The following is a 23,827-nucleotide window of genomic DNA, read 5'->3' on the forward strand; positions in this document are numbered from 1 at the left end:
TCAATGATCCCACTTCATTTATTACCAAAATATCACAGAATTCCAGTCATAGTTCACATACAGTGTTTAACACAAACCTGATACCTGTGGAAAGAACTAAGTATTTGGACAATCGAATGTTTGGAATCATATCCCAAACTGTTATCACTCCGTACTCCAAAAATACGCTTTGAGAGCTTTGGAAACTGAATTAAAATGTCTACACAGCTATGAACAATTGTTTAATAAAACTTTTTCATGTTTCCATTACATGTAAATATATCAATTTGGCATCTCTATAAAAACTCTGAAAATGGTGCAAAAGTTTCATTCTCTTTGAGAAAGCCATTGACAAAAAATATTCATACTTCACTAAAATTTTGAAAAATGGTCTTCTTTCAAAGCTTCTTTATTAATCTGAAATCTTCTGTATTATCAAAATCTATGTTTGCTTTTTCCTCTTAAAACACTAAAGAACATTTATTCACAAGGATAAAAAGGGAAATAGGAAGATGGAAAACAGGGCTTTTTTCCCCCTTGAAAAATAATAATAATAATAATAATAAGCTAGTTACATAAGCATCCTCAAAATAACACAATGGGATTCATTTTATTGTTGACTTTGGACAGCAGTGTCATACTTTATTGAAAACAAACCCATGTAAAAACAAAGTTAAAATGAAAAATGGTATCTGAAAAATAAATTATTTTATATAAAACAAATCAGTAACTTAAAACACTAATATACAAAATGTCTACTCATCTACTGTACAACAAGGGGACCGGTCAGGAAAGTCCCCCTCCCCCAGAGCAAGTCACTATAAACAGAACATTACATGGTAACGAGGTGGTCCCAACCAATGGACAAGCTTTCTCTTCTGGGGGTAGGGGGAAGTGAAATATAGTCCTCTCAAAATCACTGCTCATACCACTGGTTAGCCTAACATAGGTCCTGGTGGTGACTTACAAGTAAATTTTCTTTTTCTAAAAACAACCAAGCAGAAAACTGAACTATGTCACCAAAAGGTTGTGGGAAAATATACAATACAATCATTAGAAGTCAGAGGCAAATCAAAAGGTTTAGAACCTTGAACCCAGCTGAAGATCTGGGATTCAAGTTCTACTGCTATTGTAAGAAAGGGTCAATTATCAATGCCACTCAACACAAAGCACTTGCAACCTTAGCTGGTGGCTGGCCTGGAAATCTGATGAATGGGAGGGAAGTAGGTGCCTTAGGTCTTGGGAAGATGGGAAGAATTTCTGGTGGAGGACTGGGGTAGGGGAAGGGGTGGGGCAGCTTATTCTTATTCTTTTTTATCCAACACAGGAAGGCTGCAATAAGTGGAGAGAAAAAAATCAGACTGCATCAGATGTAAAATGGAATAGCTAGCTGGGTGATGCTAACTTTGATTTTCAAGCCCAACAGTGGACTCAGGTCAGTCAGTGGCCCTACAATGGCCCTAGTTTGGAGGCCAACCAGAATAAGTTATTGCCAATAACTTTTATAGGATTCTTCTACTTGTCTGATCCAGTAGGGACCGCTCAATTGCCAGCTCAGAGGCACCAACTCCTGCAGCAGCCTGGTGCAGACCCCGGATGCTGGGTTTCTAGCATTAACACCAAGTGCAGACTCTCCAAGGTTAAGTCAGCTGCCTTTGGCAAGGGAAAAACTCACCTTCTGAACAAAGATGACAGACCAACCCAGCCCTACCTGCTGGTAAGAGGCATAGTGGCGCAGAAGATCATGGCCTAGCATATTCCACTGAAAAGCTCCAAAAGCCAAGGGTTAAAAATAAGAGAACTCAACTGGAACCAGGTCCACAAGTTGGGAGCTGTTTAGCAAACAATTGTTAGGGTAGTTACACAGGACAAAAGAGAATTCAACCAAGGCTTCTTTGGTATTTATGTACCAAACCAAACTTGTGATAAATTAACTTTATCTACTCTTATTTTTCCCAAAATTCCCAAATAAGATCACTCATTTTGCAAAATACAAATATAAATAAAAATGTAAATTTTGAAAAATGGTTTCTTTTGGATTGTGACTTTTAAAAAATAAATCTTCCTTTTGCAAACAAGCCTAGAGATGTAACGGACTTTATAGACACAGGGCCAGCATCTGGTACCTGGATGGGAGTGACAATTGCTTTTCAGGAGGAATATGTCAAAAATAGAATCGTTCCACACACCTGTACATCAAAACTCCCAAAGAAACACATTGGGATTTTTAGTTAGAAGGCTATTCAAAGAGTGGTGAGGTGACCATGTAACAGGAGAATTTTAATGACCTGAGAAACTCAACCTTCAAAGGCTCATATGTACTCTACATCTCCTCTTCATCTGACCTAACATCAGAACAATCAATCTGGTTCAAATAAAAGGGAGGGGAGGAAAGAAGTTTCGGTGCTGGGTGCGAGCCCACCATCATCTCGTTTGCATTTATATTATCCTTGTAATAAAATGAGCACGAGTGAGGGCTGACAGGAATGTGTGTCAAAGAGATTTAAGGGTTGGTTTTAGAATTGGGAATCTTATCTCTGAGAAAATGTTGGCCCAAGGTTGCACCACCTGAAAGGCTTATTTTTCCAGAAAAACCTGCCAGTCCCAGGGTGAAGAGCACTCTGGGGCAACAGAGCGGGGACAATCTCTATGTTTGGGGTTCTAGGAGGCACGCAAGCTGGCTTTGACTTAGGATCTGGGAAATTCTGCTGGAGGGAGGAGGCCCTCCATGGCAATTTATGAGACAAGGCCTCAAGGTATGAACTTGGCCTTGTACGGGAAAAGAACATGGCAACATCTTAAATTTGGGAGAATAATGCAAGCAGCTGGTAGCCCCTCATGAAAGTATGAGAGTAATAGCCTCAAAATTTTTTCATGGGCTTCTCAGAACACTGATCTTTTTTTGGAGAAGGCTGTGCCCATCGGCCTTTCCCCTCCCCCATGTAAATAAATAAATAGACTAATAGATAAATAATGCTGCAATTCCATGATCTCAATAACTAAAAAACAGCCTATTATTACGTTTAGTCTTATGTCAAAGTTAAAAACTGCTGGTACTAAGTTATTCTGTTTTTTTATTCTCACTGTACACTAGATATTTATAAAAATCGGATCATGCTCCTTAGGAATTGCCCGGAGATCTAGTCCTGGCTACTTCGCAGGCCCTGTCGGATTCTCCCTACTGGCTCCCCATTTTAAAAACACACCATCTGTGACTGCACATTCCTATATGACAGATTTGTAAATGCTTTGTCTTGAGGCAAGTATTTGTTCCTTAAGCTCTTATATATCCTCCCTGAATGCTGGGCCGTCTGTATCTTGCCTAGCCAAAAAGAAAGAAAAGGTAAAATAAAAAACAAAACAAAATTTGAGCAAAACAAAATCAAATTTAATGGTCTTAAATGCAAAAGTAAAAACAAACAAAAAACACAAAAAAGCAAAAGAAAATTAACAGAACAACCCAAAATGTCAAAGCAATAATGAAGAGAACTTTTTTGAGGGTTAATCTTTAAAACTACAAATCAAAGGTTTTCTTTTTTTTGTTAATAGATAATTGGCAAGAAGTAAGTACTTTCGTGCTGAGTGTTCATATGAAAGCAAAGTTTCAAAACAAAATCCGACTAAAGTAGAAAAAAGTCTAGCACTCACAAGGGATATGAGAAATATAATGCTCAAATGTTCATGTTATTAAAAATAGAGCTATCTTATGCATTCGAGCTATGTTAAATGCTTTTGGAAACTGGAGAAATGGCTAGAACAACAATATCTGATGTGTGGGGCACTGTGCATGCAATGTGTGGACAGGAACTTAGAATGTTAGAGTAGCTACTCATCTTCAGGAGTGCCTGGGGCTTAGATCTGATTCAGGAATATATGGAGTTTCCCTGAAACTCTTTGGTCCGTTCCCATTGACGTCTGGGCTTAGAAAACATTGTGTCCTCCTTTAGAGGGCCTGACCCAGCTTGTGGCCCTGTCCCCAGTGGTGGCCCTCGGCCACTGTCAGGACTACTTGGCAGAACCCAGGACTGAGTGACCAGAAGGTGGCAATGGGACCTGCTTGGGGAAGCAATTTCATGTCAACCAAAGCAGAAACTGCTTAAAATGTTGAAGCAGTTGAGAAAACGCACACTCAGCATCTGTCTAACATCTTTAGTTTAAAAACGAAAATTAAAAGGTCATTTTTTTTTATCCAGTTTGTGGAGACACCGAATGAAGTGGGTGTTAGACAGTCTTAGAAGTTAAAGCATGCTTCAGTTTCACCACCATCCCGAGGGACTGGTTAGTCAATGCAGTCTACTTAGATTTCTGTTTAATATATATTTTAAAGGAAATAACTTAAGAAACTTAAAGTTGGTCTAACATTGTGGGATTTCAAACATTTGAACATGTTGGTTGCATCTCAGAGTATAAAAACCTTTTCACTTCTCATTTAGACTAAGACAAACACTTGTGAAAATTGGCGCAAAATGAGTTGTACACTAACAAAAAAGTTTCAACTTCTTCACTCTGAATTATCTATTCCGTACAAAAAAGCATGAGTGAGTTATTTGTGGGACTTGTTGGTTTTGAAGGAAACCTGTAAGATTTTGTCCCCCAGGCGGTAGCCGTTCAGACTTGCTATGGCCATGGCGGCTTCTTCATAGTTTGTCATGGTCACAAAACCAAAGCCTTTGCACTTGTTGGTGTTGAAGTCGCGAATCACTTTCACATTGGTGACTGCGCCAAAGGGGCCAAACATCTGCCAGAGGATTCCCTCATCGGCATCTTGACCAAGGTTGTAGATGAAGATGCACCAGCCTGAAGACGCGTTTCCTGGGACATTGACACCAGAAAGCCCACTCATGTGATCTACACCCATAGGGGAGAACCTAGCAAACAGAGAGCACAGCATTCAGGTCAAGGTCAAGGTCAGTGTTGGCGAGCATGCCAACACTATTGGGGGAACAGGCGGGATTGGCTCAGGCCCTTCCCTCTCCCATCAGCCAGGGGTGGAGTTCTCAAGGCTGCCACACCCCACCAGTCACAAGCAAGATTTTTTTTTTAACTGAGAGGAATTCAATATGATGGCAGAGGAAGGGAGTTGCCCCTGAGACACTTGTTGCCTGTGGAAGTTCAGAGCTTCAACTGATTTCACTCAGAATGATGGTCTGTTAGTGGCTGACCACCCACTTCCTCCACTCTTCCCACTGTGTGTGTGTGGTTCCTGTTCACCATTTCTGTGCTTCTCACATTTTAAATGATGGAAGCCTCTCCACATCCTCTGAGGTGCTCTTACACCCTCAAATTGCCCTGGAGGAAATGCTTTCCTCATACTGCATGTATGTCTTTTGGGGAGGCCTGTACTTTTTTCTTCTTTTTCTAAATTTTGTACCTTCTCCTGGTCATGACCTGCCATCCCTAAGGGTTCACAACCAAGCGGTGTCCAGGTTATACATGCTCCGGTGAAGGGCCACTGCTGGCACAAGGGAACTCCTTCCCAAAGCTCTGGGTAACCTTCCGTTGCTGGCTCATAACATCCCAAAAGGGCCAGAGGCCATACTGCAGGGTCACTGAACTGTACCAAAAATGTGGAACATTTTGATGTAATTACATCAAAACTAAGCCTTCTACCAATGTGTAGCCATTGCAATAAGGATTAAGGGAGAATAAAGTTGTTACTGAAGCCATGTGGCCCTCTAGATGGTTCACAAATTAAAAAGTCATGGTTTCAGGTCAATTTAAAAAGATCTGACTGTGATACAATATCCGTGAAGCCACACCATGCAAATGGAGAAGTATTGTATCTCCAAAATAAAATTGGGCTTCGAGCTGTGGGGCTGAAAGAGAGGTAGGTGGGTGGCTTCAAGGGGCCATTAAACAAATTCACTTTCTCGACAGACATGACCCCAGGCAGGGTGACCAGCCCCCAAGGTATAGGCCACTGATCCAAGGATTGTATTCAACACAGGTATGGAAGAATCCAGACACATTATTGGCCATGGCTTTGACTTTTCAAGAATAATTTTAAACAGCCTACATCAGAACACCTGAGTTGGTTACATGACTTGTGGCTTGTCAGTGATCTTGAGTCTGTTGGGATGACAGTGAGACCACAACAGCATTGAAATGGGGGTGAGAAAAGGCACCCAGCTGGTTCTCAATGAGAACTGGAAAGGGATTCCCACTTTTAAAAGGACCCCTTAAGAGGACCTACTTTTCTCCAAGTTTTATAGGTACCCATAATGGACATGACTTATTATAGTTAACCTTCTTATGTAGCTATTATACTACAAATAATCTGAAGAAGTACTTTATTGCCTTTTATTGACGAAATTCTCATTCTTATGAATTATTGTTAAGGTTTTTCTCTTGCCAACTGGAGCTGATTTCTTTCATCCTGGCAGTCAGGAAACCCACCCCTAACTCCTTTCTCTTATGGCACAAAAGGAGAGCTGACCCTCCTTTCCCCAATGTGGTAACAACAGAGGCACTTTCTTCTCTTCCGGGTCTTTCTCCTATTCTTATCTTAGTCTGCCTTCTGGTGGTAAATCTTTCCTCCTGTCTCTCCCACTCACTACTTCCTTCCATCTTTTTGCTTTGTTCCTCTGGCCATCATGTTCCTTTCCCTGACTAACCAGCTGTTTGGCTCCTCTGGTCTCCACTTTCTTTCCTACTTCTTGTTGCTGTGAGCAAGACCCCCTTCTCCTCCCTCCAGCCATCCCTGGTTTTCCAGTTACCATAACTCAGTGAACACTGCCATCCACTCATCCTGATCAGTAGTGAGGTGATCTATGTTATCTGACTTCCACACTGGATTTACTTCCATACTTGCTTCTGTCTGAAGGCACTTCCCCTGCCTTTGTCTAGTAACTAGGAGAGCCAGCTTTAGAACCTGACATGGTTGAGAACTTTGGACAGGGCTTTTCAACAGAAGGCATTTAGTATTTAGATATCAAAATAACTCCACAGGTATGTGAGAAAGGGTTGCCTTAGGCCTAATGACCAAATGTCTAAAACCTGTTTAAAAACTCAGGAAGGAGAACAGCTCTCACTGAATATACCTACAGCTGCATCCTTTTCTTACGGAGTTGAATGATGCATATTTTTAGAGTATTTTCTTTTTTAAAAAAAAAAAATTGAATTTATTGGGGTGACATTGGTTCACAAAACCATACAGGTTTCAAGTGTACAACTCAATAAAAGATCATCTACACACTGCATCCATGCGCCCATCGTCCCAAGCAATGTCTCTTTCCTTCCTCATTTCCCCCTCGTTGCCCACCTACACCTAGCTCCCACCCGCCTTTCCCTCTGGCTATTACCACATAATCGTCTGTGTCTATGTGTTATATATACATGGTTTTTTTGGAATAATCTTTTAAACTCACAGCTATACTCTCATCTCTCTAGAAACTAAATGCTGGAGTGCTATCACCCGCTCTCTCAGTACCTGGTTGGAACTGGCATCATCTTTTCAATTCTAATTAAAGACAACACTCATTGGAAAGAGATGGCTTTCATACAGACACTTTTATAATGGAGGTGGGACATGGAGACATGAAATGATTCTGAGTACAACCTTCTGATGTGAGCAGCCTGGCATGCCCAGTGCTTCCCACTGTGTGTGGTTACCCAGCAAGTGAGGCTCTAACAGCCTTCAAAGCACTGCCAGCCATGATGGGAAGAGACTGGGTAGGTAGATGAGAGCACTGCCCTCCTGACCCACCTGAATCTCTGTGCCTGGTGATGCACGGGGCCTCCAAACCGTCTAGCTGGCGAGTGGTACAGCTGGGAGAGCAACGCCACATTTTTGTTCTGGTTGGGATTGGCTGCGAACTTCACTGTAATGGGTTCAGAGGAACCTGGGGGTTTATGACCATTGAAACTGGTAATTGCCTCTTCTGCTTCCGACCGTTTGTCAAACCGGATAAACGCAACCCCTCTGGACAAACCTTTTTAACAAACCAACAAAAATGGAGTTAGGGGAAAAAAATGCAAGGATTTTTTAAAACTGAAAAACAAAAATCAAGCAAGTCAGTCTACTGCGCTTCAAACTGGATGCTTACTTAATGAGATAGACAAAAAATAACCTAAATATGCTCAAGCCACCTGGGTCAAGGTTTCATTACTCTGTGTGAAGTGAATTTGGAAATGCTAAACATGTTTAAATTAAGAATAAAGGGACAACACAGCCGGAGTGGTTCAGTTGGTTGAGCATGGTCCTGTGCACAGCAATGTTGCTGGTTCAGTTCCTGGTGAGAACACATACCTGGGTTGCGAGTTTGAGCCCTCATCCAAATATATATGGAGAGTAGCTGATTGATGTCCCTCCCTCGCTCCTGCCCTCTCTTTCCCCCTCTCTTCCTCTTTCTAAGTATGTCCTTGGGTGAGGATAAAAAAAGAAAAAAGAATGAAGGGGCATTTATAATCCAATTAAAAATAGTTCTATGATTATCTAAAAAAAAAAAAGAAAAAGAATGAATTAAAAAACCCCAACAATGACTAATAAAATATTAAGGTTTCAGACTTTCTTCTGAGTTACTCACTGCCAAAAGATATTTTGGTGACAGACAGCCACATTAGAAGCAATCACACCCCCTACCTCCCATCACTATTTTGACACCAGGTAATCACTGTGGTGTGGGTATTGGATGGGCTGGGGAGGGAAGGCAACCGATTGGCAGGGCTGGGTCTGAGAAGTCTCCCTGGGCTCTGGACCGCCCGCCCCCCACGCCCACCCCTGTCCATGCCTGCCCTATCCTCCCAGTGTGCCTGAGGAGCAGTGGTGCCTCTGAGGGCCTACAGTGAATAAGGAGCAACCTGGCCGCATAGCCCGGACAGGCTTTTGAGGCCTGCTGCCTTTCTAGTGGGCCCAACAGAATCCCTGGTTACTAGGTGGCCAGCTCAGCCTTCTCCTTCATCGCTGAAGGGCGTGGAGTCCCAGTGACTAAACCTCATCCTAACAGCACTTTCCTGCTGCCATCAGCTCATTCACTACTTGAAAGTCCTGGGACCTCCTGTGGACCCCAATCTGCCCTCAGAATCAAGTGATGCCACTCATACTCTCCCCCTAAACTGACATGGCACACACAACAGTGCTGACAGTCCCCCATAGACCGCCTGGTAGGTTAAGAGACCCTGCCTTAGGCCTACTCCATACCTGGTCTTGTTCCCAGGAGCCCCTCATCTCTCCCTGCATGGGATGGGCCAGGGACCCCGTCGTGGCCTCTATCTGCCTCGAGGTGGGTACCTTCTCTTGCTACCTAGACTGAGGCCCCTGTAGGTAAGCTGAGTCCCTCAACAGAGCAGGAACGCAATACAGGACCAGGCTGCCTGAGATAGGCAGTGTCTGGTCAGTTGGCATGAGTGTGAGACCTGAGCAAACCAGAGAGCAGAGGGTTCAGCTGCCCCCAAACCCTGTCTATCCACATTCTGGGTCTGGGGGGATGATGAGGAGATCTTGGCCCTTGAAGAACTCAAGGAATGGGGTGGGGCTAGGGTGAGGGAATTTGGAGTCACAAAGAGCCTGGCTCCTTCTCCTGAGAAGAAACAGGGTGTCAAAAATAAAACAAAAACATACACAGTGAAGGTTCAAGTGTAGTGGAGAGGTGACAGCAAGGGCCAGTCTGAGGGTGACATTGCTGGGCTGGAGTCACAGGGTAACTGGTGGGATGGCTGTGGTCAATAGTCCTATCCTAGACACTCTCATATTGCCTGCCATTCATAGGGCCACCAGCTAACTGAACACACCAGATGTCCCCCCATCCAGCTCCCATGTTCCAGTACCTTTCCTTACCATTTCCCACAGGGTCCCTCTTACCAGCTGCCTCCCCCATGGTGGGCATGGGGCATGAGTCTCCCTGGCTGGTCCTGAGGCCCTGGAGGGGCATAGAGAGACTCAGGCACATCAGATGACAAGTGTCACTGCAAGGCATGGTTGACACCTCTGTGTGTCTAGAATCCCATGTTGTGGCCTGACTTGGATGTGATACTGTGAGCCCCACTGAAGCACACAATGAATAGTCAGGGACCCTTAGGCCAAGGATTCTTTGTTTACAACTGTAACATATTGTGGACAACCCATGCTGGGTCTTAAAGCACACAGCACTCCAACTAGGAAGCTCCCTGTCCCAGCTTACCCCTTTCCCCTGCACAGTGCCCTGGGAGATCATACAGAAGCTCCTAGCGGCCTGAAGGCTGCCCCCACGTTGGCTTCATGACTCTTTAAAATTCACACAGCCAGAGACACTCACTGAATTAGTGAGATCAGACCTAGCAATCACATGTATGCCCCAGAAAATTCTAAAACCTGAGCTTATTTTTTTATTTCAGTTCAAAAGAACACCGGAAAATATTGTTTTTATTCACTCTTAAAAGGCATGAATAATAGCTTAGACAGATGGAAACCTGAACAAAATCTAACTTTAGATAAATAATGTTGAACTGGCAGGCTCCTATAGGAAGCTGCTTTCTGGGAGATGGTTTTATTCTATTTATAAAGACCTTAAGATCAAGCAGAGAGAGTATGTATGCAAGTGGGATTTCCTGTTTGATTTTGTAAATGACTTTCAAATGAAAATTTCCTGATGCAATGAACAAAACCCGAGAAAGAAAATGTTATTTAGTGCAAGAAAACGTTAATTCACTAATGTGATAAATCTACACTTTAATGTGATAAATCTACACTAGAGGGAAAAAATAGAGCTATCTTCAAAAAAATTCCCTCTAGTGATTTTTATTTTATGTACTAGAGGCCTGGTGCACGATATTCATGCACAGTGTGTGTGTATGTGTGTGTGTGTCCCTCAGCCCAGCCCACACCCTCTCCAATCTGGGATCCCTCTCATGATCCAGGACTACTGGCTCCCAACCGCTTGCCTGCCTGCCTGATCACCTCCTACCACTCCCTTACCAGCCTGATCAATGCCTAACTATTCCCCTGATGGCCCGACTGCCCCTAATTGCCCTCCCCTGCAGGGCTGGTCACCCCTAACTACCTTCAGGCCTGGTCCCTCCCAACTGCCCTCCCCTGCTGGCCATCTTGTGTCCACATGGGGGCAGCCATCTTGTGCGTTGGAGTGATGGTCAATTTGCATATTACCTCATTATTAGATAGGATTTATTTTTTAAAAATGTAATTAAATCTTTATTGTTAAAAGTATTTAATATGTCCCCCCTTTTCCTCCACTGCCCCTTCCAACCTGTTCCCACCCCTGCCCCAGGCCTTTACCACCCTATTGTCTGTGTCCATGGGTTATGCACATATGCATGCAAGTTCTTTGGTTGATCACTCCCCCCACCCCCACCTTCCCTCTGAGATTCCACAGTCTGTTCTATGCTATGTCTCTGGATCTATTTTGTTCATCAGTTTATTTTGATCATTATATCCCACATATGAGTGAGATCATGTGATACTTGTCTTTATCTGACTGGCTTATTTCACTTGGCATAATACTCGCCAGGTCCCTCCATGCTGTCTCAAAGGGTAAGAGATCCTTCTTTTCTACTAGTGTTTTTTAGAATTAAGAGCAGAGACCAATAAATGGCACAATCTCCAAATGAGTAAATTATAAAGTTTACAATTAAAATGGATAAAGAAGCAAAGAAAAATTAAAAAATTAAGTTTTGTTAGCTCAGGATGTAAAGGTTTCTTAAGAGAACTTCCTATTTCTTCAACACTAAAAAGCATATCACATGAAGTCAAACCTGTCTGCCATGCCGTTCTCTGCCTCATTTCCTTGTGGGCTCCATGGGGTCCCAGTAGAGGGGCCCTGGGTGGGTAGCCTCCACTAGAGCAAGGGGAAGAAGGGAGCCCTCAGCCCCTGGGGACTCACATTTTTGCTAATTCTAGCCCCAGGTCAGGAAGCAGGGCTGAGAGAAGGAGTCCAGGAGCCCCTCATCTCTCCCTTCCCCCCTGTCCTCTTGCAAGGACACCGTAACAGAAAAGGTGTGGGGTGGGGGCCCCAGTTCCTTCCTTGAAGGAGCTGGCAGGGAGGCCTGAGGGAGAGTGGGGGTCTAGTACACCACCCTAAGGTCACAGCTGAGCCTGGGGGCAACCCTGAGGGGCCCCCAACACTAGGAGATAAAAGCCTGCAGACAGAAAGGAGGCAAGATCCCCAGCAAAGAGCTGAGGGAGCTATCTACAGAAGTGAAAGAAAAGCTACATGGCCAGGGGTATGTTCTCAAGGTCGCTGGGCTCCAGAGAGCAAGGCCCCATTCAGCAGTGCTGGACAGAGATCAGCTGAGGCAAAGCAGTCATTGTGCAATCTAGAAAAGCAAGGCCATGGAAGCAGGAAGGTGGGTTCCCAGGCAGCCCATTCAGACACTCCTATGCAGGTGGAGCTGGGAATAAATACATGCACTGACCAGCTGACTGCATTGTTTTCTCTCAATGGGGGCTTTAGGAAACTAATCTGGTACAGGCCAGGGGGTTCTGTCCCAAATAAATGGTATCCTCACCCTATGCCCACCCCCTACCCTCCAGCAAAGGGTCAGATGGGGTCACTCCAGCATAACCTGGTGTCTGTGCCAGACTAGGGTATACCCAGAGCTAATTTGAAACGCCAGTGACCTTAGCCTGCAGACTATACTCCACAAGCCACTTCTCCTCCTCAGGCCCCTGGGGCAATCAAGCTGCCCACTCCTCTCAAGGCCAGGCTCCAGCAGGCACCAATCTCAGCTTCCACAGTTGGGGCTAGAGAAAGGAGAGCAGGGGACAAGGCCAGATGCCCCAAAGCACACAGCTTGGGGGGAACGTGAAAAAATGTGTGTGACCCCACCTACCTGCTCTCCAGGGTTTGCTTTGCAAAGGGGAGGTCATCTCAGAGCTATGACTTCCTGTGGCCTAATTACCCAATATTAGTTTTAATACCACAGCCAAGGGCGTGGTGAGTACTCTGTGTAGGAAGAACATAAAAACCAAATGGAGACAATTCTACTGGCTTCACTGAGCTCCGGAGGCAAGAAGCGTCCTTTTTAGTTTGTCAGCAGATTCTCACTCCTGGCAGGAACAGTTCTGAGTGGTCGAAAAGAAGGCATGGCCCAAGCTCTCTGCTCCCCAGCTGGAGGCATGCATAGGAGTTGGCGAGGGATATCCTGATCCCAGTTCCCAGGCCAGCAGGGGATGAGAGCCACAGTCAGGGCCAGAACCCAGCTTCCTGCCAGTCTGTCTGCCCAAGGCTGATTCAGCAACGCCCAGAGCCCAAGCAGCTAATGTCCTGAACTGAGATGACCTGAGAGGGGCCGGGATAATCAGCAAGAAAATTCACTGCTGAGTTCTGTGGGTGGGGCATCTAAATCATCAGAAACAGTCACCCTTGTAGCTTTGGGACAGAAAGGCCTGGACCAAGAGTAAAGATGGTCACATCACACATTGTATGCCTGCAATAAGAATAGCAGCAAATCTTTGTAACCCGTCCATAGGCCAGGCTGGGACATTTGGGTGCACAATGTCTTGGTGTTTTCACCATAAAATGCCAGTCTGACTCAGGGGCTCTTTCATCCCACTTAATCTCCCCAGTCTCACAGAACAAATGCCAATGTCATCTCATTTTGATTCTGTTTTCATTGGTGGAACAACTAATGACATTTAAAAATCAAACATGATCTGTCTTCCCTAGAAAACCCAGCCCCTGGCCTAGAGGAAAACCTCACCGTGCATCCCAGGCCACCTCCGTACCTGTCGTCTGGTCCACAAGGACTCGGGAGTTGATGATTCGCCCGAATCGAGAGAACATGTCCTCCACATCCTTCTGGGTCATGGTCCTGGGGAGCCCGCTGATGTACAAGTTAGCGTCTTTGATGACCTCTGAGCTTGGGCGAGCATATGACACCTTGAAAATAAAACCACTTTCGGGGGTTAGGACAGGTGTGTGGCCAAAGCATCAAGGAAGGGTGTTAAATTTTGGGGTGAGAAAAAGCCAATCTATGGTGGGAGAACACACAAACACTCATCACCTGAGGCAGCTCCCCATTGACCAGGCAATGAGCTGATAGCTGGCAGCATTTTCACATTTCAATGAAGGGAACATTATTCCTGTTTTATAAAGTAAGTAACTGAAGATCCACAATTTGTTGGTGGCAGAGCAGGGACTGAACCCTGTTACCTGTGCACTTACCAAGGCCTTATCCCTCTCTGGATGATGAGCTGGGCTGGGAACAAGACCTGCCTATTAGGAGTGGTGGGCAAGAAAGCTGGGTGCTGCTGGGAATGCAACATTCACCTGCCAATAGGCAAACTCACCACAGGAGCCCAGATGGGGACGTGAGTGCTAGGGGAGCCCTGAGTTCCACACACAACTGTTCAATATTAAATGACTCTAGGCATTTTGGGCTTATGTTTTGCAAACTTGAAGAAAGCCTAAAAGGAACTTTTGTAGTGGCTTAGAGAAAATGGCATGTATGTACTAGAGGTGGTGAGAGGCTGCAGGGGCTAATGGTAAAAAAAGGTCTTTGATCCTTTCTTCAAAGAAAAGGTTACTGAAGAAAAAGTGACAGCTGTGTGGACCCTGCAGGCCACAAGGAGGGACCAAGGTCTCACTGGAAAAGGGCAGCTTGGAGGAAGGCTTCTGCCCACAAAGGGGCAATCTAGGGAAATGGGACTCAGTCACACCCAACATAGTCAGAACTGAGTGAGGAGGCTGAGAGACAGAGACGGAAGGGGAGGAAACAAGAGAACCGTGTGCTCCAGAAGGTGGGGAATGTGCACAACTTTCTGAGGGTCACAAAATTGATGTGATGAGGAGCCTGAAACCATAACACAGGAGCAAATATGAACTCTTTTTTTTTTTTTAATTTCAAGTATAAACTCTTGTGTCACTGGGCAGCATGAGGGCATGGACAACAGGTGTGTTCTTACCAGAATGCTCAGTCCTGCTAGGAAGGGCAGGAGTGTAGTTCTATGTGCCAAGAACACTCCCCTCCCAGCTCTATGAGGGCATGGTTTGTCTGATTTGTTCAACATAGTAGGTGTTCAATAAACATGTGCTAAGTGAATGTCGAATGAAGTGGCTGTGATGGGGCTGGAAGGGTGACAATGCCGTGCCACTACAGTTATGCCAGGAGTGGGGAAGGCAGGGCATGAAAATGGGGGTGCACAAGAATGGGAATGTCACAGCCAGACATGAGACAGGCAGGGGAGGCCTGGGCCGAGAAGGGGGCTCCCCTCTCTACATGCTCTTCAGGGGGAACCTCCTTTTACTGGTGGGGCGAGGATGCCATGAGCCACGGCATGAGACCTGGAATGGTCACCACTCAACACACATGTGAGATGCCAATACCTCAATTTGGGGCAGTCAGGAGGCTCCTCAGAGGCCCTGGAAGAACCAGGTTTCTGAGATGCTAAATGGTGCCCTTGACAGTGATGGTGAGGTAAGTCAGGTTTGGCACAGATTCCAGCCCAGGACAGGAATGAATGAGGTGATGCTCACCACTCTTTACCTTAATGGTTTTGGACTGGAGCCGCAGGCCATTCAGTGTGTTTATTGCTTTCTCCGCATCCTTTGCTGTCACATAGTTCACAAAGCCATAGCCCAAGCTGTGTCCTGTGGGAGAACATGTGCACATTGGTAAACCAACCAAGAGAGACCAAGAGGGTGAAAAGGACTATGCCCTCCTATGTCTGGCTGGGCTCAAAAGAATAAGGTCAGAGAAAAGACAAAAAACACAGGAACCTTAAGAGCCAGGGTCTGTAGGAAATGTGTTTATAATTTATATTAATGGTTTATTTATTACTGTTTTTTAATATATATTTTATTGATTTCAGAGAGGAAGGGAGAGGGAAGAGATAGACGGAAACATCAATGATGAGAAATAATCATTGACTGGCTGCTTCCTGTGCAACCCCCACCAAGGATCAAGCCCATAACCCGGGCATGTGTACTGACTAGGAATCGAACCATTACCTCCTGGTTCATAGGTTGATGCTTAACCACTGAGCCACGCTATATTAATGGTTTATTTGGTACACTTCTTTGGCAAACTTATACATTTTCTGCAAAGAACAAATGTTACTTCTGTAATTTAAAAAAAGTTATTTAAAAAGAAAAACTGTGCTACTGACTACATCCTGGGGAACCCATCACTAAAGCAATGACAATGATTGGTCCCACTAGTGATGGCTACTCTGTGGGGTTCTGAGGGGGCCTGGGTCTGAGAAGGGGAGAAGGATGGTTACAGGCAGCAGATAGGTAGACAGGCATTTCTCTACCACTTCATACCCCAAAGCAGGGAAAGCTTGCTGGGCTCTGGTGCCACCCAGTGTCAGTTCTCTTACTTTCCCAAATCTGCAACCCAGTGGGAAGCACAGGGAGAAGATAGCACTTAGAGAAGTTCCAGCCCTGCTGGGCAGCCCCTGTACCACCTTCACAGCCTTGGCCAAGCTTGCAGGGCCCCAAGAACCTGAGTTCTTTCCAAAGAGATCCAAGGTTACAGGTAACATGTTCCAGCTCTTTATGAAACTTTTAGAAGTGGGAGTGACCACCAATTGGATACCCACAAGGGACTCAGCATGGAAGGCAAGGCTCTGTGGGTTCTCAGGAAGCCAGAGAGGAGCAAAAGCTGAGGGTCAGAGGTGGAAGGAGCTTTACACCTTCACAACAGGGGGAGCAGGAGGATACGCAAGGAAGAGAACTACCAATGTGCCCACATCTGACCCATGCACATGCCACATTAGGGGGCACCCACTACACACAGGCACTGCCCTAAGCAGAAACAGAGCTGTGTGTAAGACCAAGGACCACCTTCATTGAGTTTTGTTCCATTCCTCCAGTTGGCAAAGGGTTACAATGAGTAGGTAAAAAATACAACCAGGGCACCCGACTGGCTGGAGTGGCTCAGTTGATTGAACATCATCCTGTGCACCAAAAGGTTATGGGTTTGATTCCCGTTCAGGGTACATACCTAGGTTGTGGATTTGATTCCCAGTTGGGGAATATACAGAAGGCAACTGATCACCGGGTCAGCATGACTCAATGGCTGAGCATCGACCTATGAACCAGGAGGTCACGGTTTGATTCCTGGTCAGGGCACACGCCTGGATTGTGGACTCAATCCCCAGCGTGGAATGTGCAGAAGGCAGCCGATCAATGATCCTGTCTCATCATTGATGTTTCTGTTTCTCCCTTTCCCTTCCTCTCTAAAATAAATAAAGATATATTTTTTTTAAAAAGCAACTGATCGATGTTTCTCTTTCTTAGCATGTCCTCAGGTGAGGATTAAAAAAATTAATAAATGAAAAATACAGCCAGGCCCTGAGCCACACAGAGTTGGAGATCCACATTGCAGCTATGCTGACTCAACCTGAGATGCCAGAGGAACCCAGGCCCATTTCTGTGATAATGATACTTGGAACCCAGAGGACAGCTTAACTCAGTTTTGCCACTTAAAAAAAAAATAATAATTTTTTAAATTTAAAGAACAATTACAAAGATAATGTAGAATTCCCATATACCCCACACCCAGTTTCCCATTAGTAACAACTTATAGTAGAATGGGTAGAACACTTGTTTTCAAGTAATAAACCAGCAGTGATACATTATTTTTTAAAAACTATATTTGTATTGATTTCAGAGAGTGAGGATGGAGAGGGAGAGAGAGAAATAGAACCATCAATGATGAGAGAGAATCACTATCAGCTGCCTCATGCATGCCCCCTACTGGTGATCGAGCCTGCAACCCTGGCATGTGCTCTTGACCAGAATCAAACCTGGGACCCTTCAGTCGGCAGCCTACGCTCTATCCACTGAGACCAAACTGGTTAGGGCATAATTTCTTACTTCTTGTTTATGTTTGGGAGATTGTTTCTTTTCCCCACATCTTTTTTTCATGCATGATTCAACATGGGTATTCCTCCCAGTGAGCACTTAGGAAACCCCGTAACATTTAGTTATCATGTCTCCTTAGGCTCCTATTGGCTGAGACAATTTCTCAGACCTTCCTTGCTTGTGATGACCTTGACAGTTTTGAGGAGGGCTGGTCAGGAATGTTGTAGAATCCCTCTCAATCTGGGCTTGTCAGATGCTTTTTCTCATGGTTAGGTTGGCATGATGGGTTTTGGGGAGGAAGATCACATAGTGCAATGACTGTCCTTCTCATGACACTGGGGGTGCATGCTGTCAATGTGACTTATCACAGATGATGTTGACCTTCATCTCCCAGCAGAGCAGTCCGTTTGGCAGGATTCTTCTCCACGGTAAGGTCATGCCCCCAACCCCAAACAATAGGCTTTGGAAGGAAGTCATGGCACAGCCCACACTTAGGGAATACCTTGTGGAATTCCACTCTGCCTCCTTCAGGGTAGAGTAGCTATATAAATTATTTATACAGCCGCTTTCCTTTTTAAAGAAACAAAAACAAAATCTGACCCTCCAGACCCATATTTTTAACAAAACCCCATGGACCTCAGAGACTCAGCTCCTGAGCCTGAATAGTGAGGACCCTGGAGAGGAGGGCTGTGGGGTCCAGGCCCATCTAGCAGGAGAGTCATAGCACAACTCAGAAAACTACAATCAGGTCCAGATCAGGGACTTAGGGTCCCTGCAAACATTCCAGACCACAAATGTGAGAGCTGAGGATGCAGAGGAGGTCTGTGGTAGATTCCCAACCAAACTCCAGCCTGCCTGGGATTTTTATGCCCAAACGCTTGCTCTTCAACCTCACTCTCGCGGTCTCTCACTGTAGCCAGGCCAAGAGTCTGTCCTTTCTGACCCAGCCTTGGACAGGCTCCTCCACTCCTCCCTGATCAGCAGCACCTGCACACCAGTTTCCTTGTCTTTCTGCTCCTCCCACAAGGCCAATTCCGCCCAGTATCACCAGTCTTCTTCCCTACTGGTGCCTCAAGTGGTCTAAGCAATGCTGGAGAAACCAAACACCAGTGAAGACTCACCCAGGCCCTGTTCCTGTGTCTTCAACTACAGCGTCTCCTCTCAGCATATAAACATGGGCCTTGCCCCACCTCAGTGTTTGGTGGCCCTGGCTGGCTCCCTAGAGTGGTCACTGCTGACTGCAAGCACTACACTCACCAAGGCTGTCCATGGCCCTTGGGTGCTGCCCATGGATAGTTTCAGGACCCAGCTCCCTGAGCTCTCAGCTTAAGTGCCACCTCCTCCAGGATGTGACAACAGTGCCAAGTTTTCTTTCTCCCCAGCTGTCCCTCTTCAGGTTCTTCCTCTGCCAATTTCATCAAGATGGTCCCCAAGGCTCTGTCTTTGGTCCTTTATCTCCATCAGTCTTCCTGGGTGACCTCTCTGACCACCTGTGTGTCTGTACCTTCTAATGTCACCTAGGAAGTTGCACAGCCTTAGATGGCCACTGCCTCACTTTCCTGTTCCTACACCCACTCCAGTTTTCCTGAATGAGTCTACCAATAATAACCGAGCACCTAGTATGCGCCAGATTCTAGGCCAGGTTGGCTGGGTGGGGTGGGGTTTTGATGATGATCAGAAAGGAGGAAGCTTCTACCTTTATAAAACTCATATCCCAGTGGGCAAATTGGACAACAAACTAGCAAGAAACAAACCACTGCATAGGTGCTAGGAGGAGAATCTTTCTGGTGGTGAGAGGCTGACAGGATGGGCCCTCAGTAGACAGGGTGGACAGGAGCACCCTTTGAGGAGGTGATATCTGAAGCAAGACCTCTGGATAGCTGAGGACAAGCATTCCAGACAGAAGAGCAAGTGCCAAGTCTCTGAGGTAGAGACAATGAGTATGTTCCAAGAAATGGGGGAATGGACCAGAGGTGGCTGCTGGTTGGAAAGCAGATGCAGTAGGTCAAGCTAGGATTCTGTGGAGTCTGTGAGCTTGAGCAGTATGCACCAGAGAGGGGGCAGCAGAAGGAAGACCCACAGAGAAGACCTGCAGATAGGCTGATGCCGGAGAGAGCTTCAGAGGAGCCTAAAGTGCCAGCACTCCTGGGATGGGCTGAGCCTTCTGGGGCCAGGTGGGGAGGGATCTCTGCATACCCGTCCCCAGGGCTGGCTCTGTCCCCTCAATCTGTTCTACCCTCTGTGGTGGGCACCTGTGTGCAGCAAGAAGAAAGGCGGTGGAGGAACAAATGGGAGTCCCTGGCTTTCACCCAACTGATGATGCTGTAGAGCAGTGATGGCGAACCTATGATATGCGAACTCATTTTTTTGGTTGATTTTTCTTTGTTAAATGGCATTTAAATATATAAAATATAAATCTTTGTTTTACTATGGTTGCAAATATCAAAAAATTTCTCTATGTGACACAGCACCAGAGTTAAGTTAGGGTTTTTCAAAATGCTGACACGCCGAGCTCAAAAGGTTCGCCATCACTGCTGTAGAGCAAAGTGCTTAACACAGTGCTGAGCACCAACCTCCACTCTCACCTTCACCATGAACCAATCACTTTCATCTTTGGCTTCCCATTAGAATCACCAAGGAAGCTTCTAAAAGATGATCACTACCCAAGCCATATCCCAGAGCAATGAAATTGGAATGGGAGTGGAGTGGAGCAGGAGTGGGGTGGCTTCAGTAGGATTCCAACATGCACAGGTTGAGGGCTGATGCTTGAAGTGCAGGTGGGGAGCCCCAGAGAGCAGGATTTCTCATGGTTATACAGAGGAATCCCAGGCACCTGGGGGAAGGCCCTCACTTCCCAAAGCAGTCTCTAAGTTACTGTTTCTCTAATAGGGTCCACAAGTCATGCAGGTAATGATGCAGCTTCCTAGAAGCCTTCCGAGTCCGGGGACCCAGGATGTCAGGCAGGCATGGGAATCTATGCTTCTCAGCTCCTTACAGATGATTCTCCTCCTCCCAGAGACAGTGAGCCTGCTAGACTCAGTGCCATCAAGGCCTATTTGCCCTTCAGGATGATGGAAGACCAGCCCCAAATGAGAGGATTCTGAGGTCTGGCTGTAGGAGCAGGGATGCTCAGTGTCAGAGCTTGGGTAGGGCAAGGATCCTACATAGGGTGCTTAGGGCTTGAGAAGAACAGGGCCTGCCTGGACTTTGGGCTGGGGATGAGGGCCACCAGAGCCCTGGAGGGGAGATGTCGTGAACAGGGGAGGGGGGCAGAAGATGAGGGAAAGAAACAGAAGAGGGAGAAGGGACAGGGATAAAGCATAAATAAACCTTGGGTCTGAGGTCAAAGGATGTCCCAGAGTTCAGCACTCCTCCCATCTCTCACTTCCCATGTTGTAGGAAAAGTGCCACCAACACGCCCAGTGCTTCTGAGTTCTGGCTTTCTTTTTTTGTTTGTTAATTCTCACCAGAGGATACTTTTTTCCATTGATCCTTCAGAGACAGTGGAAGGGAGCAGGGGGAGAAACAGAGAGAAACATCGATGTGAGAGACACATTGATTAGCTGCCTCCCACACGAGCCTAGACCAGGCTGAGGAACGAGCCTGCAACCCAGGTATGTGCTCCTGATTGGAAGCAAACCCAAGATCTTTCAGTACTTGGGCTGACACTGTAACCACTGAGCAAAACCAGCTTGGGCTCAGCTCTGGTTTTCAGATTTGCCATGGCCCTAGCATTGCTCTCTCCCCAGGAAGGTTAAATGTCAGATGTTCAAATACCAAGTCTGGCTGATTCAGTGCATCTGGGTGGGGCCAGAGGCTGGGGTCCGTGTCCAACCCTCTGTTCCCTGACACCATGTTCTGCTGCTGGTCAGGAGCCAGTGCTCCAAGAGCCACTGCCTGTAGAAAAGCAAGCCTACTTGCCTCCTCATGGAGCACTCTTCATGCCCTGTCAGACTACCTTGGGCAAGTGCTTTTCCATTTCCAAACACTATTCCTCTCTCTTTGGGCAAGGGTTAAAACTAATAGGTAATTACAGAGCATTTCATCTTCTATTTGCAGACAAGAGCAGCCAGATTTATTTTAATCCCCTAATGTTTCTCAAATTGACCTGGAGTCCATGGCTGAGGTAGGTGAGTGCCCTGTGGACGAGGCCTTCCCTGCAACATCAGAGTGCAGGAGCAGTCAAGTCCTCCTTAAAACTTCCATGGGGGGTCAAGGGAAGACTTCACTGAAGGAGAGACTGGGTCTTGGGGGGATGAGTGAACTAAGCAGGCAATAAATAAACAACAAATGCCCCCACAGAAAGAAAGCAGTCAAAGGATAATAAACGTATTTTATAAGAGTACAAACAGCGAGTAAGTACAGGAAAACAGATAAATTTTCCTAGAAATGCAAATTACCACCAGGATTAGATGCCATTCTTCAGTTGGGCTGGCTGGCAAAGATGAGAAACCCTGCCACATCAGGGGGTAGAAGGGCTGGTGGGGGAAGGGAGTGTAAACTGGAGGGCAAGCTGGCAATATGGGTCAAGGGGTTTTAGAAAGTACAGTAATCCTCCCTTATCCTCAGGTATTACCTCCAAGACCCCCAGTGGATGCTGGAAACCCAGCACAGCACTGAACCCTACATATATTATGTTTCTTTTTATACATACACTAGAGGCCTGGTGCATAAAATTCATGCACTGTGAGTGATTCTACCCCCTCGGAAATATTTGGCAATGTCTGGGGACATTTTTTTGGTTATCACAATTCTGAAAGTGCCACTGGTATCTAGTGGGTGAAGATCAGGGATGCTGTTCAACATCCTACAACACACAGGATGCCCCACCCCAAGAATTATCCAGTCCCCAATAGCGATAGTGCTCAAATTGAGAAAACCTGAGCTACAGGAAGTTGGTGAATTTTAGCAAGGATTTTTTTTTTTTTTACTCCTCACCCAAGGATATGTTTTTCATTGATTCTAGAGAGGCAGGCAGAGGGAGAGGGAGAGAAACATTGATTGGTTGCTTCCTATTCATCACAACCAGGGATCAAACCTGCAACCTGGGTATGTGTCCTGTCTGGGAAATGAACCTGTGACCCTTTATGGGACACACTCTAACCCAGCGGGTGCCAACCTTTCAAATCTCACGGACCACCAATGGCGACTGCTGCTCTAACCAACTGAGCCACACTGGCCAGGGCTAGCAAGGACTTTTTAAATGAGCAGAGACTGCTGGCCGGCGTGGCTCAGTGATTAGGCGTCAACCCATGAACCAGATCACGGTTCCATTCCCAGTCAGGGCATGTGCCTGGGTTGTGGGCTCAATCCCCAGTAGGGGGAGTACAGGAGGCAGGCGATCAATGATTCTCTCTCATCATTGATGTTTCTATCTCTCTCTCCCTCTCCCATTCTCTCTGAAATCAATAAAAATATATTTAAAAAATAAATTAATTAAAAATACTTTGAGTTCCAAGCCCTCCTCTGACAAACCAATTCCTTATACGGGGTCAGCCAGCCTCTCCAGGAGTTATCCAGTCATGGGCATCGTCCCATCTCTCGCAAATGCTGAAAGTTGACAATGGGTACATGTGGTTCAATATCTTACTCTACTGTTATGAAAAAAAAAATTTAAGTCCTCACCCAAGGACATGCTTAGAGAGAGGAAGGGGAAGGGGGAAAAGGAGAAACATTGATGTATCAGAGAATACATCGATTGGTTGCCTTCCATAAATGCCCCCTCTGGGGAGATTGAACCTGCAACCCAGGTATGTGCCCTAAGAAACAAACCAGCAACTTTTTGGTGCACAGGAGGACGCTCAACCAACTGAACCACTTTGGCTAGGCTACTGTCATGTAAATTTAAATATTATTGTATTTCTATAATAAAAATACGGTTTTACCTTAAAAAATATACTTTCATTAAAACTTAGAGAGAGAAAAAGGGAGAGAAAGAGAAACATTGATGTGAGAGTGGAACATCGATCAGCTGCCTCCTGTACGCTCCACATTGGGGATTGAGCCCACAACCTGGGTATTGAACCAGCACCCTTTTGGTGCATGGGACGATGCCCAATCAACTGAACCACACTGGCCAGGGCTGTTTTACTTTAAAATTAGTTTCA

General features: G+C 45.9%; 1 protein-coding gene across 1 annotated transcript in view; it reads right to left on the reverse strand.

Annotated features, from left to right (window-relative positions):
- The window catches only part of ELAVL1 (ELAV like RNA binding protein 1), a 25,272-nt gene continuing 1,445 nt past the window's right edge, over positions 1–23,827 (reverse strand). Inside the window, exons 2-5 of the mRNA XM_006752721.2 lie at positions 15,397–15,500; positions 13,637–13,790; positions 7,685–7,910; positions 1–4,847 (exon numbers count right to left, since the gene is read on the reverse strand). Of these exons, the coding sequence (XP_006752784.1) occupies positions 4,523–4,847; positions 7,685–7,910; positions 13,637–13,790; positions 15,397–15,500 (809 nt within the window). The 3' untranslated portion in view covers positions 1–4,522. The remainder of the gene's footprint in view (positions 4,848–7,684; positions 7,911–13,636; positions 13,791–15,396; positions 15,501–23,827) is intronic.

The sequence above is a fragment of the Myotis davidii genome, unplaced genomic scaffold (genome assembly GCF_000327345.1).
Source record: "Myotis davidii unplaced genomic scaffold, ASM32734v1 scaffold770, whole genome shotgun sequence".
In the NCBI taxonomy this organism is placed as follows: domain Eukaryota; kingdom Metazoa; phylum Chordata; class Mammalia; order Chiroptera; family Vespertilionidae; genus Myotis; species Myotis davidii.